Source organism: Mauremys mutica, chromosome 12 (assembly GCF_020497125.1).
Source record: "Mauremys mutica isolate MM-2020 ecotype Southern chromosome 12, ASM2049712v1, whole genome shotgun sequence".
Classification (NCBI taxonomy): domain Eukaryota; kingdom Metazoa; phylum Chordata; order Testudines; family Geoemydidae; genus Mauremys; species Mauremys mutica.
In genome coordinates this window covers 81,326,170-81,340,972 of record NC_059083.1, presented here as the reverse complement: position 1 = coordinate 81,340,972, position 14,803 = coordinate 81,326,170, and the positions used below count along the sequence as shown (strand labels likewise).

The 14,803-nt window shown below is 49.1% G+C and overlaps 1 protein-coding gene across 5 annotated transcripts in view; it reads right to left on the bottom strand.

Annotated features, from left to right (window-relative positions):
- Nucleotides 1-1,637: 1,637 nt before the first annotated feature.
- TBC1D16 (TBC1 domain family member 16) overlaps nt 1,638-14,803 on the bottom strand; it is a 42,623-nt gene continuing 29,457 nt past the window's right edge. For 4 of the 5 annotated variants that reach the window (XM_044982478.1, XM_044982479.1, XM_044982480.1 and 1 more), the window contains 9 exons: nt 11,168-11,365; nt 10,178-10,325; nt 8,776-8,943; nt 7,967-8,115; nt 7,413-7,547; nt 6,080-6,266; nt 4,667-4,846; nt 3,292-3,438; nt 1,638-2,433 (listed from right to left, as the gene is read on the bottom strand). In XM_044982478.1, the coding sequence (XP_044838413.1) occupies nt 2,188-2,433; nt 3,292-3,438; nt 4,667-4,846; nt 6,080-6,266; nt 7,413-7,547; nt 7,967-8,115; nt 8,776-8,943; nt 10,178-10,325; nt 11,168-11,365 (1,558 nt within the window). In that variant the 3' untranslated portion in view covers nt 1,638-2,187. The remainder of the gene's footprint in view (nt 2,434-3,291; nt 3,439-4,666; nt 4,847-6,079; nt 6,267-7,412; nt 7,548-7,966; nt 8,116-8,775; nt 8,944-10,177; nt 10,326-11,167; nt 11,366-14,803) is intronic. The other variant, XM_044982481.1, reaches the window with a different exon arrangement.

The following is a 14,803-nucleotide window of genomic DNA, read 5'->3' as shown; positions in this document are numbered from 1 at the left end:
TCGAACCTTTACTATTTCTTTGAAGCTTCTGCGAAGTTTTGGAGAACTCCCTGCTTCACAGCAGAGCAGCCCCCACCAGCCTCTGCCTGTGGAGACGGCCCTTATATATCAAATGAGGGTAGCAGCCATGAGCACGCAACGGGCTTTTTGCATATTACACAGAGACTGAAACTTGTAATTGTGCAGCTCTCCTGCGTTCATAAGGGCAATAAGCCTCGTAAGCGGGCCGTGTTGGGATCACTAGTGTCTAACACTAGCGTGGGCTTTGTGGCTGTTTTAATGAAGGCACCGACCTCACCCAAAAAGAGTGGCGGCAGATCAGGCAGGTGAGCAACAAGTGTGGCTGAATATTCCCAGCTGCTTCAGCACAGCCAAGCCTTCCCAGCAGCGGTACAGCCTGCTTAGGATTTAGTCCTCTCCCTCCCCTTACAAAGGCAGTCACACACTGGACATTTACTGGCTACGTGTAAGGTTCTAAACTGCAGCCCTGCTCCCCAGACGACAGCGAGCACACCTGGGAACTGTTGCTGCCCCAAGCAGGATTCAAACAGGATCTCTGCAGCAAACACAATGGAAAGAATTGCTTGTCATGTGGGTGTGTCCTGCTGCAGCCCCACAGGGACCCAGCCTGGAGGGTAGGGAGCTTGTCACGCCTGTGTCAATATGCATCACAAAATAAATTAACGTAGGGAAAAACCCCACACACAACAGGCAAAGCCTAGAAATCAAAATGGTCTCCCTGTTCCGCACCCTGCCAGACCACTTACCAGCCCAGCTCACTGACACAGCAGAGACTGTGTGCTACAACAGAGGGGAAGAGATAGCAACTGGGAAAAGAGTCAAAAGCCTACAGATCGAGGTACGCAAGTAGTGATGTGCTTGGAAGGCGGGAGCCCCATGTAACCTGTCCCCACACTGGGACTCTCTTTACACTCCCAGGTTAGGCACTCTCCTGTGTGTCTTTGGCACACATTTCTACAGAGGCCACATTGTAACCCCCAGTACGTACTTTTGGAAGTCCAGTGGATTTGCTAAGGACCTCCCAGGTGCCCCGCTCCATCCCAGTATCTCCAGCTGACACACAGATTTTGGAGAGTGGGACTGGAGAAACTTGCTCCCCACTCAAAAACTGAATTGAAAACTGACGGCAAAGACGGATCTGAGCACAGGCGGATGCACTGTGGTTTGTTTCACATTTCACTCTGAAGAAACAGAGTATCTCACGTGCACCAGCTGGTGTGAAAACCGCCCACCTAGAGAGGGTGTTGCAGCCCACAGTGACGACCGGGATATGGACATAAAACACTTGGGGGGCTCAGAAGTACATCAGCCCACCTGGAAACCTGCAGATACCTTGGGCCAGACACACTGGAAACAGATGTTTAAAAAACAATGTCTCTAGTCTGCAACTATCAGAACGAGGAAGAAGTTTTGCTGAAGAATGTGATGGACAAGGAAGTGAACCCTTGGAAAGATGACTGTGACATACTCAGAATATGGACAAACCGTGCTTGCAAGACCTACAGCAGTGCGGATTCAGGACAGATGGAAGATCACTCAAGTTTGCCTTTGCATACTCTATAAAAGAAAGATCTCTGGGTGACTGGTCCCACAACACTGACCAATGAAATGCCTACCCCACGATCCCAAAAGTTTGCAATTTTATTTTTTGGCAGATATATTCAAAGTGATCATCATGGATTTAAACAGAAGCCACTGAGTTGTGTGTTTTGGTTGAAGCAAAGTATGTATGTTCAGGATGGAGGGATGTCCGGGTGAGGTCTCACCAGGGCTCTGCTCTCGCTACTCTTCCCACAAATGTTGCTGGTTGCACTCGGTTCTCTCTAGCATTCTGGTTTCCTAGCAGTGAGTGAGAAAGTTCTTGGCTGCTAGTGATTCTGATCCAATGGGCAGAGCCTTGGGAATCTATAAATACTTCACATTCTGCACATAAAACCAAACCCAACAAAGAGACACACAGACACTGTTCCTGGTTTAAGTTTCATTTGGGTTCCAGGACTCAGTGCAATGGAATTTGCTTCCTGTTGTGAAGTATCTCCATTCTCCTCCCATCTGCATTCTCAGGAGTCTTGATCAACTTCCACTTCATTTTTTCTTTCAATGTACTCAACCTCGCCTTTCCAACCGAGCCCATTTCTCCCGCTGCCACCCCACCTTCAGCGGGAGCTATTTGCGGAAAGCGAAGACCTCCCGTGTTTTCAGTCCCCTCTTGCCTTCAGTTCCTGGTTTGGGAGAAGGCACTTCCACCATCCCCCCGTAAGGGCAGCTCTCAGATTCAGGGTGGTGTCCAGAACACTCCACAGCAGGGATATAGCCACTGTCCCACATGCCAGTCCCACACAGCTTACACAGGTCATGCAGGCTACAGGGGATCCGGGGTAACAGGCGAAACTGATAAAGCAAACTCCTAGCCTGGCATGGGAGAGAAGAAGGATATAACCCGTTAGAAATACAGCCAGGGCTTGGGCTGCCCAATGGCCCATCCTGTGTAACACTCACATAAAGCTACACTGGAAGTGTTAAGTATTTTCAAGATCTACAATAACCCGGCCATGAGAGGAACACAAATCCTAGGCTCATGCATGAAAGCTAAATGAGGCTTAGGGAGAGTTTCCAGCCTGGGAATTCAGGATTTGTCAGCAGCACCAGGCTCCTGGCCCTGGATGCTGAAATACTGTCATTAACCACAGAACTGCAGTGCCAAGACTCCCTCATACTGCCTGCCACCCTGCCTCAGCCCTGCGGGGAAGGATGCTAAGGTAAGAAGGAACTTCAGACTCGCCAGCTTATTTACTCCCCAACCTTTCTGCTGAAGCTGCCAACAGCAAGGGGGGGGGGAGGGTAATTAGTCCCAATTGTGTTGCTGTTTACTGATCACTAGGAACTGCCCTGACCCCATTCTCCCTGCCCCCACCCATCAGTGTCATGTGATCTGCAGTCACTCCTGGACTGGAAGCCAGGACACCAAGATGAGCAGCAGGGCCCCCATTTCTACACCCTTGAGTTTGTGTTAATTACGCTCTCTTGTACAGGGCTGGTGCCTCGCAGACCCCCTGAAACGATCACTGGCCTCCCAAACAAGTGCAGCCTAAGGATGGACTCCAAGCTAACCCCACCATCCCACCCTCAACATCTGCAAGTACTGCAGGACGAGCGAGTGGAAGGACATTAGGGAACGGGAGAGAGCTGTAGTGTCAACCCCTGGTGCTCCCGAAAGGCTGGCATCTCTGTGGCTGCTGGTTCAGCTGACGTCAGCACGTTGGCATTTACCTTCCTGAGTACAAGTTCCCCATTCATGTGCATGGCCAGGTTACCGAAATGCAGCAGCATCTGGTCAGTGGCCAGCTGCTGCTCAATGACGTCATCGCCGTAAATCACCACGATGGCCACACAGATAAAGAGGTGGAAATAGTCCGTCTGCGAGGAGAAAGCAGGAGTTAGGGATTACAGGAGAGGAAAGCAGAGGACTGGCTAGACTACAGCTCCCGCCAGCTCCACACGGAGAGATGCCTCTTTCTCAAAGGAGCATCGTTTGCTCTCATGCTTGCTCCAGTTCCGGCTGGGGCACATCCAAATGGGGGAGCAGTCGGAGGATCCTGCACTGTAACTGAGTCACTCACGTCTGCTACCTTCAAAGGACAGAGGCGAAGTTTGGACCACGCTTTGTAGAAGTGCCCAGCTGGACATACCATCCAGGGGCCTGATCGTCAGAGGAGGGGTGCTCTGCCCCTTCTGATGAGTCAGGCCCCTTTGCAGTGTCTCGAGTTAAGCACCTGGAAGCTCAGGCATCCAAAATCACTAGTCGTTTGTACAAGTTTGGGCCTTAATGCTCACTTATTTTCTGCACAGAGGGAAGGAGGAAGAATACAACACGGACCACTGAGAGGTAATACAGGGGTGACAGTCACATGACTGCACCAGCCAACCAGCACCCAACAAGCCCCACAGTCCTGATGCTAGGAGTGAGTCGTGTGGAGTTGTCACCACTCTGTCACCGCTTGCCTGGCGAGTTCTCTTCCAGACAGCACGTGACAGTCCAGGAGGAACAGTCCCCTAGGGCAGATACTCCCCTAACTCCCCCTCCCTCTCACATGCATGCCCTGCCCCTCCCCCCGGCAGGTAAATACAGTCATGCAGCCTGCTGAAGAAACCAGTCCAGCTGTCAGTGTCCTCGCTCCCAGGACAGGGACAGAGAGGAGCTCAGTTTCATGCTCTCCCTGCCACTTGGTCCTCTGGCTAGTCTTGCAGGAAGCTGGGAACCAGGCTTTGCAAGTCCTCAGAGCCGCAATTCAGGACTGCAGCTGAACTTTCAGTGAAGCAGCGACCCTTCAAACTGATCAGTTGTGACAGCAGCAGGACCAGCCCACGAACACAGTAATGAGCCAATCAGGCTGCAATCTGCATTAATTTAAGTTACTTTTTGAGGCAAGCGGCAGGGGCACAACCCAACAGATTGTCAGGACTGGAAAATCATGCTTGAAGTGTGTCACAGTCAGACGGGGGAGGGGGAGCGGAAGGGAGGCTGGATACCTGCAGCCACACCTCCACTGGCTCCTTTTCTGCACAGCGTCTAGCACGCCAGCAGTACTCAGCAAGGGGACCACTCCTGCCCATTGTGTCCTGCCCCCATCCTCTGAGCTCTAACCTGATAGTGAGCCCAGCACGCTTCCCACATGCGCAAAGCCTCAGCATCCGGAAACTCGCGTTTAAAACAGAGGAGGATCCACCGATGGCAGAAAAGCATCTGCAAGCCATCCTCCCCCAGGGAGACGAGGTGCTGATAGAAGCGCAGGTGCATGAGACGTAACAGCTCTCTTAGGTACATCTGAAAACACATGTTGTCACTCAGCGGAGCCACCACCTCACGGGCCTGGACACTCCCTGGCACCCCCACCCCGTGAGCACAGCAGCAGCTTGCGCCTTCCCACTGGAGTCACTGGAACCGGGCCCCATCCTTTCCCCTCCACGTTTGCTGTTACAGGCCAGACTTGCTTATGCTGTCAGTGGAGTCAGGGCCCTGAGGCCACTGTGGAAGTTTAGGAAGGAAGAGCAGAGAGAGAAGAAAATCTCCATGACAGGTTTTATCTTAATGATGCTAATGAAAAGGAAGCCTGGGAGCTGGGCTGAGGCAGGGAGCTTGGAGCTGGAAACCCAGGAAGGAGGGGCTGGTTTTGGTAGCTTCTTTTAGCTGAGACTAAATGCTGAGAAAGTTACTTTGCAAAATTAACCCATTCAGCATGTTAGCGAAGCCTGGAGCTTCAGTAACAAGTCCCATGTCCCCAGTAACTTTCAGAGAAGTTTGGCACAGTGAGATGGAAGCTGAATGGTGCCATGGTGACCAGGACGTCACTCCTTGGGTTTGGGAGAGAAATGGTGGGACTGCCCAGGACGCTAACCAGAAAGGATTCAGCATTCCCCCCTCTGCAGTCAGAGGTGTCCGGAGGCTCTCGTTCTCAAAATGAACCATATATAGATTAGGCCCAACACCTAGATTTTTGTAAAATAAAATAATAATAAAAATAAAAAAGGTTTTTATACAACCTTCAAGTTAAAAGAAATGTTTTCCTGGCAGATTTAAAACAAGTTGCCAGTGAGAAAGTTTGCGATTTGCACTGAATCTTTCTTCTGCCATGTTTGAAACCTGAATGCTGCAGAATTATGCTACCATCCCGGAACCAGGAAGTGAAGCTGACTGGTGGGTTTCCATTGTCCAAGCTGAGTGAAGTGTGAAGTGTAAGCGACCAGTAGCCCCAGAGCAGAGTATGTTAGAGTGTAAAAGATAAATTAAGAACCATTTATGGTTTACAGGGAATCTGGGATTTTAAAAATGTTTTTTATCTGACAACGTCCTGTTAATAGTTGCCACTAACTCAGCTCAGTTCACCCAGGGTGCCTGTTACCCTCTGTGCATTTACTCTCCCTGGAATATAGCTTGGCATGCTGGGAGCCACAGTAGCTGCCTAGCTAATGGGCTTTGTGTATTTGTTTTATGGTATTTTTTGAGGCGGCTCGGAGGACGTTCAGGAAGGGAACAAAGAGCCCACTGCTCAGAGCTCACCAGTTGTTTCTCCATATCTTCATCCCGGGGAGAACTGATGAAGATAGTGTTCTGCATCAAACCCACGAAGCACCAGAAAGTGTCTGACTCATCCAGGACCTCTGCCAGAATGGGGGCAACCAGGTCGGACATCCCCTGGGAGTAGCCAATGGTAGGGTTATACACTGCATAGTTCAGCAAGATTCTCCTAGAGGAGACATTCAATAGGAGAGGGTGAGATCCAGGGGGTGCCAGTCACAGCTGACCTCCGTCACCCTCCCCTATCTACTCCCCACCCCACAGATGGAGTCAGACAAGATATAAAAGATCAATGAATCTCTTGCCGTTTAAGGACACAACTGGAATCTGGAAAACAAGTGACCTTAGCAGCACTAGAAGACATGGCATCCCATACAGACGCATCTAATGGTGTCCGGGGGGGTGCTTTTCTAGTGAAAGCACCATGTCTAGGGCACAGACCTAGGGGATTAGGTTATCTTGGGCTGGTTCAGAAGAGGTCTCTGGTTAGCGGACAGGGATTCTGAATGGCACACAGTAATCGGAGATCAGAAATGACCCCCATTTCCCAAGCTGGGGGCTGGTGACATTAGAAAGGCGGAACAGAGGAGAGGTGCATTCAGGATGGGGAAAGCAACATGAAGTGGCTCAGCTGTGAAAGCACTCCTGGCCTGGCTCCAAGAAAACTCCAGCAGACAGAGACCCCTTGCCCCACGCAGCTGTGGGGTGACAGAGACCGGGAGTACATGAGAGCATACGTGTGGAGCAACAATGTGAGAGAGAGGTGGTCAGAACAGGAGCTGAAGTGGTAAAGAACAGAGAAACCCGGGAGGTAAGGGTGCCCCATGCCCATCTGCGATGCTCAGTTCCACTGTGTTCAGGGGTGGCATACACAGGGCCACATGCCCATGCTCAGGTACTAGAGTGCTCAGCCTTCCACCTTGTCAGTGAGAAGCTGGGCACTGCACACAACCTGCCACCCACAAAAATCCAATCTCCTGTCACACTCCAGCAGCAGCAACTCAATTCCCAGGCTGCCTTCACCTTTCAGCTCCCACCTCTTGGTTTCTCTGTCCAAATGGGCCTAGGCAGGGTCAACACAGCCAGAAAGAGGTGGGGAGGGGAGGGGAAGCAGGGACGGGGCGGAATGGGGCCCCATGTGCATTACTGGGGGTAGGTTGCCCTACGCATGGCATTCCTTAGCACTCCCAAGGCAGGTGCTTCGAAGCTGCTCCCCCTAGGCTACAGAGCTCCTTACAGAGTTTTCCCTATATTCAGTAGGATTCCTTGCTTAGAGTGCTGGGGAAAGATATTGTCCAGCTTAAAGCAGCATCACCTCATGGTTTCCACATTTGGGTTGTCCTCGCCGCGGAAGAACTGGTTGCTGCGGTCAGTCCTCACCACGTCTTTGTCAACCGTGAACTGCACATTACGCCAAAACTCTTTGTGCTCATCTGGAGTCATCGAAAGCCTGAAAATTAAGCAGCGACTGAGTGCACCGGACAGCCACAAGTGAACAAGGAACGAAGGGCCCAATCTGGAAAGACTCTGGGCATTACATTGGGGGCAGAGACCAGACCCTCCCTCTACAGACATCTCTCACCACTGCCAAGTCTGCCTGGAGCAGCTGCTCATCTGAGCAATGCCCAGGCAATTACAACTGCCACTTTGGGCAAGCTTGCGTCAAAGAATTTGAATGACCTGACACAAACGAGATGGCACCAGCTCCATGTGCTCAGAAAGTGAACCATGGCAGAGAAGTTCCCTTTACCCATCACTCTTAGTCATGCCTCCCTAGCAGGGCAGGGCTGTCATTCAGTATTAGTACATTTTTTATCAGGATCAGAGAGATGAGATGAGGAGAGTAAGGTGGGGCCTCTCCCTGGTCACCTCTTCTGCTGGATCTCAAAGTACTCCCTCCTCTTCTGAACCCTCAGCGCCTCCCTCTCCTCCGACGTGGACTCGTGGCTGTAGTACCGCAGCATGAAGGGCCAGACCTCACCTCGGATAGACACATCAATCCCGCCAAAGAAAATGGCCTGGAGGAAGGTGCAAAAGTGGCAACAAATACACTTTTTAGATTTCCAAATACTGCATCAAGAAACCACCAGCCCTCGCACTGAGGAGAGAGCAGCAAAGCTGCCAGACAAGTGATGCCTTGATTCAAACTCCTGCAATTTGCACATGTTTAGAGGGAAAGCATTGGCCTTCTATTCCCATACGAGACACAAATCGGGCTCATTTCAATGTCAATACCCCACCCCCGGAGCAGCTCTACGATTAACGTGTCGCTCTCATGTCATGGCTTAATCCCCAATCCTGGAGATACTGCATTTCTCTGCACACTTTTCTCTAAGGAGTTGGACACAGTACTCCCCCAAACCCTTTACACAGGAGCCTTGATTGCTGTCTTTGGTTTGTTCACACTGCATTGTACAAGCATGTCTGGGATTGGACACTAGTCCACTTATTCCAGCAGGCAGAAGGCAGAGGCAGGACAGCAAACCCCCTCTGCTCAGAAAGATGTTCCATTATTTTGCCTCAAGCTGACCTGATTGCAGTCCCAGCGAGATCTCCAACCAAGCACCATAAATAATAGTCTCATAGTATAAAGACAACCAGCACCTGCCACAGCACGAAGCAAACTGCTTCAGCTTCTACCTGGGGCCTTTTCCTCGAAGAAAAGAGCAAGCCCTCACCTTGCGCAGCTTGTACTCCTCTTCCATCTGTCCAGATTCATTCAGGTGATTGAGCCAGGCAGTGACATCGAGACGCTTGTACGTGTTCTCCTCTGGATGTGTCTCGCAGGACGGCAGCTTGGGGCGGCGGATTGAGAACTGCATGCACGTCTTCTCATCAGTCAGCTGCTGAATGGGAGACAGAACAGCAGCCAAGTTCCTAAACCAACTGCTTTTAAAGCAGGAGACCCAGTTAGCACAGCTCCCTTAGGATCAAGAGCCAAGGCCCAACGTTCAGGAGGGAGGGGAAGGTTTCTGTAGAACACCAGCCATTAAAACAGCAAGAGTAATTGGAGCCATTAAAAATCAGAGCACCGCAAAACAGCTTCCCTTAGAAAACCAGTTTCTTTCCACTCCTCCCCCAACCATATCCCGAATTAATGCTGCTTACAGCAAAACTTCACTCTGCCAGGAATGGCTGCGATAAATTACATATGATTGGCCAGACAAAGGACTGCTGTTAGGCAAGCCAGAGCTGCACTGCCAGGCTCTCGCTAAGGGCACTCATGATCCCAGTGCGAAACTGCAGCTGACATTTAATTTAAAAATCAAAGGTTGCTCACTGCAAAAGTGAGCCCATGCTACTGTAATAAGGAAAGCAGCAGGGGGCTCAGTGAGAAGGAAGGAATTTAAAAATCACTTTCTAATAAGCACATACACTATCTTAAACGGATAATTAAAGAGCTCTTATCACATTTGTATGTAGATTGAGCAAAATATGGCAAGGTGACTTGTCAAAACATTATTTTCAAATTCAGCGTGCCAGGCTTCACAAAATGGATGGGAGATGCACGGAACTGCCGATCGAATACTGCTGATTTCCCAGCCATCTAGCGGCCTAACACCACCAGCCCCTCTAGCTACGGCCTCTAGCAAAGCAGACACCTAAGCAAGCCTTTTGGATAATCTTTCCCCCTCTCCACAGGAGTAGCAGGAATGTGAGAGAACAGACAGGTGCATCAGAGAGTGGCCATTTGGTCTGCACTTTTTAAATAATAAATAATAATAATTGAGATATACCTATCTCATAGAACTGGAAGGGACTCCAAAAGGTCATCGAGTCCAGCCCCCTGCCTTCACTAGCAGGACCAAGTACTGATTTTGCCCCAGATCCCTAAGTGGCCCCCTCTAGGATTGAACTCATAACCCTGGGTTTAGCAGGCCAGTGCTCAAACCACTGAGCTATCCCTCCCCCTTTCATCTCCTAAAATTGTCCAAGTACGCCAGAAAACAACAATGGGTTTGTTGCATTAATACACCACTTTAATCAGCCCTAGCCCACCCCTGCCTGAAAACGGAGGGCTCACAGATAGACCCTCCATCTTTTGGGACATCTCTGCCTCACTAGGCTTTGCTCAGTTACCTGGTCTTTGAGATGGGTCTCCGTGCAGTATTTCCATTGCTGAAACACCTCAGACAGTTTATCCAGGCCACCATGGTGAAAGTGGAAGATCTTGTATTGACTCTCCCTGCTAGCAACAACCAACTGCCCACTGGTGCATGCCTCATCGCTGAAGGGCAATCAAAGGGGGGAGAACAATGCACATTTAAGAGCTGGTTTTATGCCCATGGAGAACTTGGGGTGAGGGTGGACAGCAGGCTAGACTAGAAAACAACACAGAGAAATGAGAGAGAAGAACAAACACACCCAGTTGCCTCTTGCTGACGGAGGCAGAATGTTTCTGCAGCACAGGGAATGAGGTTTCATGTGGCCCCAGTGACAGCAGGGGATGTTCTGTGCCGTCGCCCCTTAAAGAGTGACTCTGTCTATACGCGGTAGCATTGCTCCCAACCCTTCCCGTTCCAGTTCAAAACACTTTGACTACATAAAGGAACTAAATTCCTGCCAGGTGCTAGGGGACAGAACCCAGTCTAGCCACACTCGGATAGTATGCACAGAGCTGGTTCCTAGGGATGGGGGAACTCTTGCAAATGACACCCTTTGAGGGTCCAACACAAAGGGCTTGGGGAGAGGAAAGCCATGTAGAAGAGGGAAGGGAAGTGAGAGCACAGAGGAGATGGGGGAGGGGAGGTGCTGAAGAGACAGCTGTTCCCTCACTCTCAAGCTATTCTTGATCTTCTGTAGACAGGTACGACCAGCACTGGGCACCTTCAAAGATTTCCTAAAGGGCCAGAAAGGATTCTGCATGGAGGGAAGCTAGTTCAGCAGGCTGCCACTTGGATTCAGATGGAGAACACTGCTGGAGAAAGACTCCAGAAGAAACTTTCTGAAACAATTGGTCTCCAGACAACCTAGCTCCCACTACCCTGACAAGTCACACACACACACACGTGTCACTGTGACGGGCGGAGGCAACAACAAGGATAGAAGATCTAGAACTACATTTCTTACCTAAAGAAAAGGCGAAGGGACCTCATTTGTCCAAGATCCACTCTGAAGACCCCACAGATCTGCTCTAGGGCAAACACCTTCTGCTGTTCATCCCATCTGGTGTTCTGAGCTTGCCTGTTATTCTCCTGGAATTGGGCACTCGTGTCAAGGCTGGAAGTGGAGCTGTTTGAGCAGGTCATGTGATTGTCACATGTCTCCCTACACAACAGAGAGGATGTTAACCAGAGATCTAGGTTCTGCAATCACTTGACAGTAACTTCAGTCTCTCCTGGCACACAAATTGCTTTTGCTAACAGAGCTACGAAGTGAGAACACTATGCAGTTCTGAGAAATCACTAAGTGTTACTCCAAACAGAATGGATTTTAAAATGCATCATCCAGAAGACCACTCCCAGGAGAGCCACCCTACTTGCAGCCAGCGCTCAAAGAGCATGTAGGCTTTGGAAGGTGGTGGAGACTGTCCATGTCTCCCAGGAATACAGCAGTATTGAATGGCAAAATTAAGACAGAGGCTTAACCTTTTGAGATGGAGGCAGTTCAAACCCCTTGGAGGGAAACCCTGCCCGTTCTCTGCGGAGAGGCAGATGTCTATCGTAGCAGGATAGGGGCAGTTTGTAGAGCCAATCCAGGGGCACTTTTCTCCCCTCCCCACCATGTGTCATGGAACTCAGATCTGCAAGCGCCCCTCATACCACTGTGCATGGCGGCTGATGGCTCCCCTGTTTTTCCATCCCGGGTAACAGGGGCACAGATGCTTGGCAGGCAACTGCAGCAGCTGCACTAGCATAGAGTGGATAAGGGATGAGGGGGAAGGACATTTTGCCCCACAGCCCTAGAGAATTCCTCAGTGTCCAGCTGCTCAGGGCCCTGACTGGGACAGGATCTGTGGACACACTGAGAAGGCATCACTGACTGGAGACCTCATTTGTTATGTTTTCTCTGTAGCCAGAATGATGAAGGAAAATAAAAGTAACGAATGCATACGACTCTGGGGCAGTGAGTTACAAGGGGCCCCCCAAGCCTAGTTTCATGCATGCAGACTTTGGAAAATGGTTTCCACATCCATGCTTGAATCTTTGGCTAGTGAAGCCCTTGAACCCAATACCTAGTGGAGAAAGCGAGTCAGACTATGCTTTCTCACAAGCTAAGAGGCTAGCTGGGGCAACAATATATTTGGCCTAAAGGATAGCCTGGGTTTAGATTAACTATCCCCCACCCCCAACCAAGCCCAGCCCCAAAGAAAAACATCACTGCTCTGGGAATTAAGTGAATCTGAAGCTGTGACCCCTTGGCTCTTAAAAAGGCCAATACATCTGAACAGTCTTTGAGGGAGCCCTGAATGGGTTCCACTGTGAAATCATGGTTTGCAAAACAAGGCAAGTGGCAGGTATAAAGCCAGCCCCCTGCCATGCCACTTAATGCAATGTTTTCTAATCCGCTTATCTAACAATGTAGGCGCTGAACGCTGAAAAAATCACACACTCAGCATGCCTCTGCAGTACATCCCATCAGTCAGCTTCCCAAGCTCAGCTCCACTGCTCCTTACACAGGGGCCATCAGACAACCAACCATCAATGGTTCAGGTCGCTGCATTCCAATGCACAGGTCTTTGGACATCTCAGTTAGTTGTGGGTTAAATTTTGAACGGAGTCCTAATGAGCAGCCTGGTTCAACTGTATGGCTCGAAACCTCAGTGCCCACACACGGGAAATAAATCCACAACTTCTTCGCTCGTCTTGTATTTAAATAAGGCTACAGAATAAAATCTGTTCTATCTTAGCCAGACAAGTGGGCTTTCCTACTTAGTTCATGTATGTTCTGCAGCGCAATACTCCTGGAGAGAGGGTTCCAAACAAAAGTAACATCTGTCCCAATCTGGGGTTTTGCGATCTTAGGACAAGACGCGGCAATATCATAATGTGAGCAGAGATAACATGTCTTCACTGAAGTAAATAGGACAAATGCACCAACCCTGAAAGAAGTCACTTTTCAGGAGCTAGCACTGTTCCTGAGAAAGGCATCTGGCTCCTTCCAGTGTTACCTTAAAAGTAGAGACAGTCACCTTTGCTGCAAGCAGCTTTCCCTGATTTAATAGTATTTGGTTTTGTGAAAATCCAGTGTTATTTTATGTTATATATCTGTGACATGGACTGCTTCCCAGAAATACAATACCACACATTAATGCAAAGAAGTCCTGGCGTAAGACACCCTGCACTGGAGTGCCTGCAACAAGCAGCTGGTGTTTATGAAGCAACTCAGTTAAAGCCACAGCTGATTACATAGGCTTTTCCTGGAAGAAATGAGACAAAGCAGTTTAAAAACTAAGCAGAGCTAACCATGTGGTCTGAAACCCTTGCAAAGATTAACTGGTCAGTAAGACAAGAAGATGGAACCTGCTACTATGAAGACACTTTCCAGTGTGGCTTTCTTATTGCAGAAGCAACAACTCCCAACATTCAAACCCATCGGTATCAAAGGATCAACGCTTAGTACTCCAATGCGGAGATGCAGCATTTACTATTCGTACTGGGCATCCCGTTTGCTCCTAAACTGGAGAAACGTCACAAGTCACATACAAAAAGCATGGCACTGCCAATTGCAGTTACCTGTACTATTCAAAACCGGCTGTGACAGAGATCCAATTAACTGCTCCCAAACTTAGCACCTGGATACCTTAGTTGCAAATATAGCTATTGGCACCACCACATTTTCTGGCACTGTTTCTGAGAGACAGTGTTTACAAATAGCAATTAGTCACTGGTTTTTAGAAGGCATTTCAGCTGGAAACAACTTTGAACATGCAACCAACTTCAGTAAAGGAGACCTGAAGCAGAGAGCATGTGTGGATTTACCACCTCTGGACTACAAAAACGAAACGAGCAACAACTTAGAGCAGGGGTAGGCAACCTATGGCACGTGTGCCGAAGGCGGCACGCAAGCTGATTTTCAGTGGCACTTACACTGCCCAGGTCCTGGCCACCGGTCCAGGGGCTCTGCATTCTAATTTAATTTTAAATGAAGCTTCTTAGACATTTTAAAAACCTTATTTACTTTACATACAACAATAGTTTAGTTATATATTATAGACTTATAGAAAGAGACCTTCTAAAAAACATTAAAATGTGTTACCGGCACGCGAAACCTTAAATTAGAGTGAATAAATGAAGACTCGGCACAGCACTTCTGAAAGGTTGCTGACCCCTGACTTAGAGCCTCAACATGCAGCAAAAGTGTGCAGTCAAGAAAGACTCTGAAATGTTTGTACTGTTTTATAATACGAACTGTAATGAGGAGACATACTCACACACGGCCCCCTTCTACGAAGAGAGAACAGAGGAGCTGGGAAATGCACACATTAATAGACATGACAGGACAGATGATGTACTGTATAAAAAATACCAAAAATATTCAACAACGATTCAGATTATACATGACTAGTAATTGAGAAAAAACAATTCCATGTTTTTTGTTTAGAAGCATAAATGCTTTCCCCTTTGTACATCCCAGTGATGAATGCATCTGAAAAGACGTCTCAGCTTTGTAACATAATTTTAACAGTGATCTAATGCTCAGACTGCTTTTTTCCTTTGCAGTGATTGAATATTAGAGGTACAGTAAGTGTTAGTTTAGCTTGTT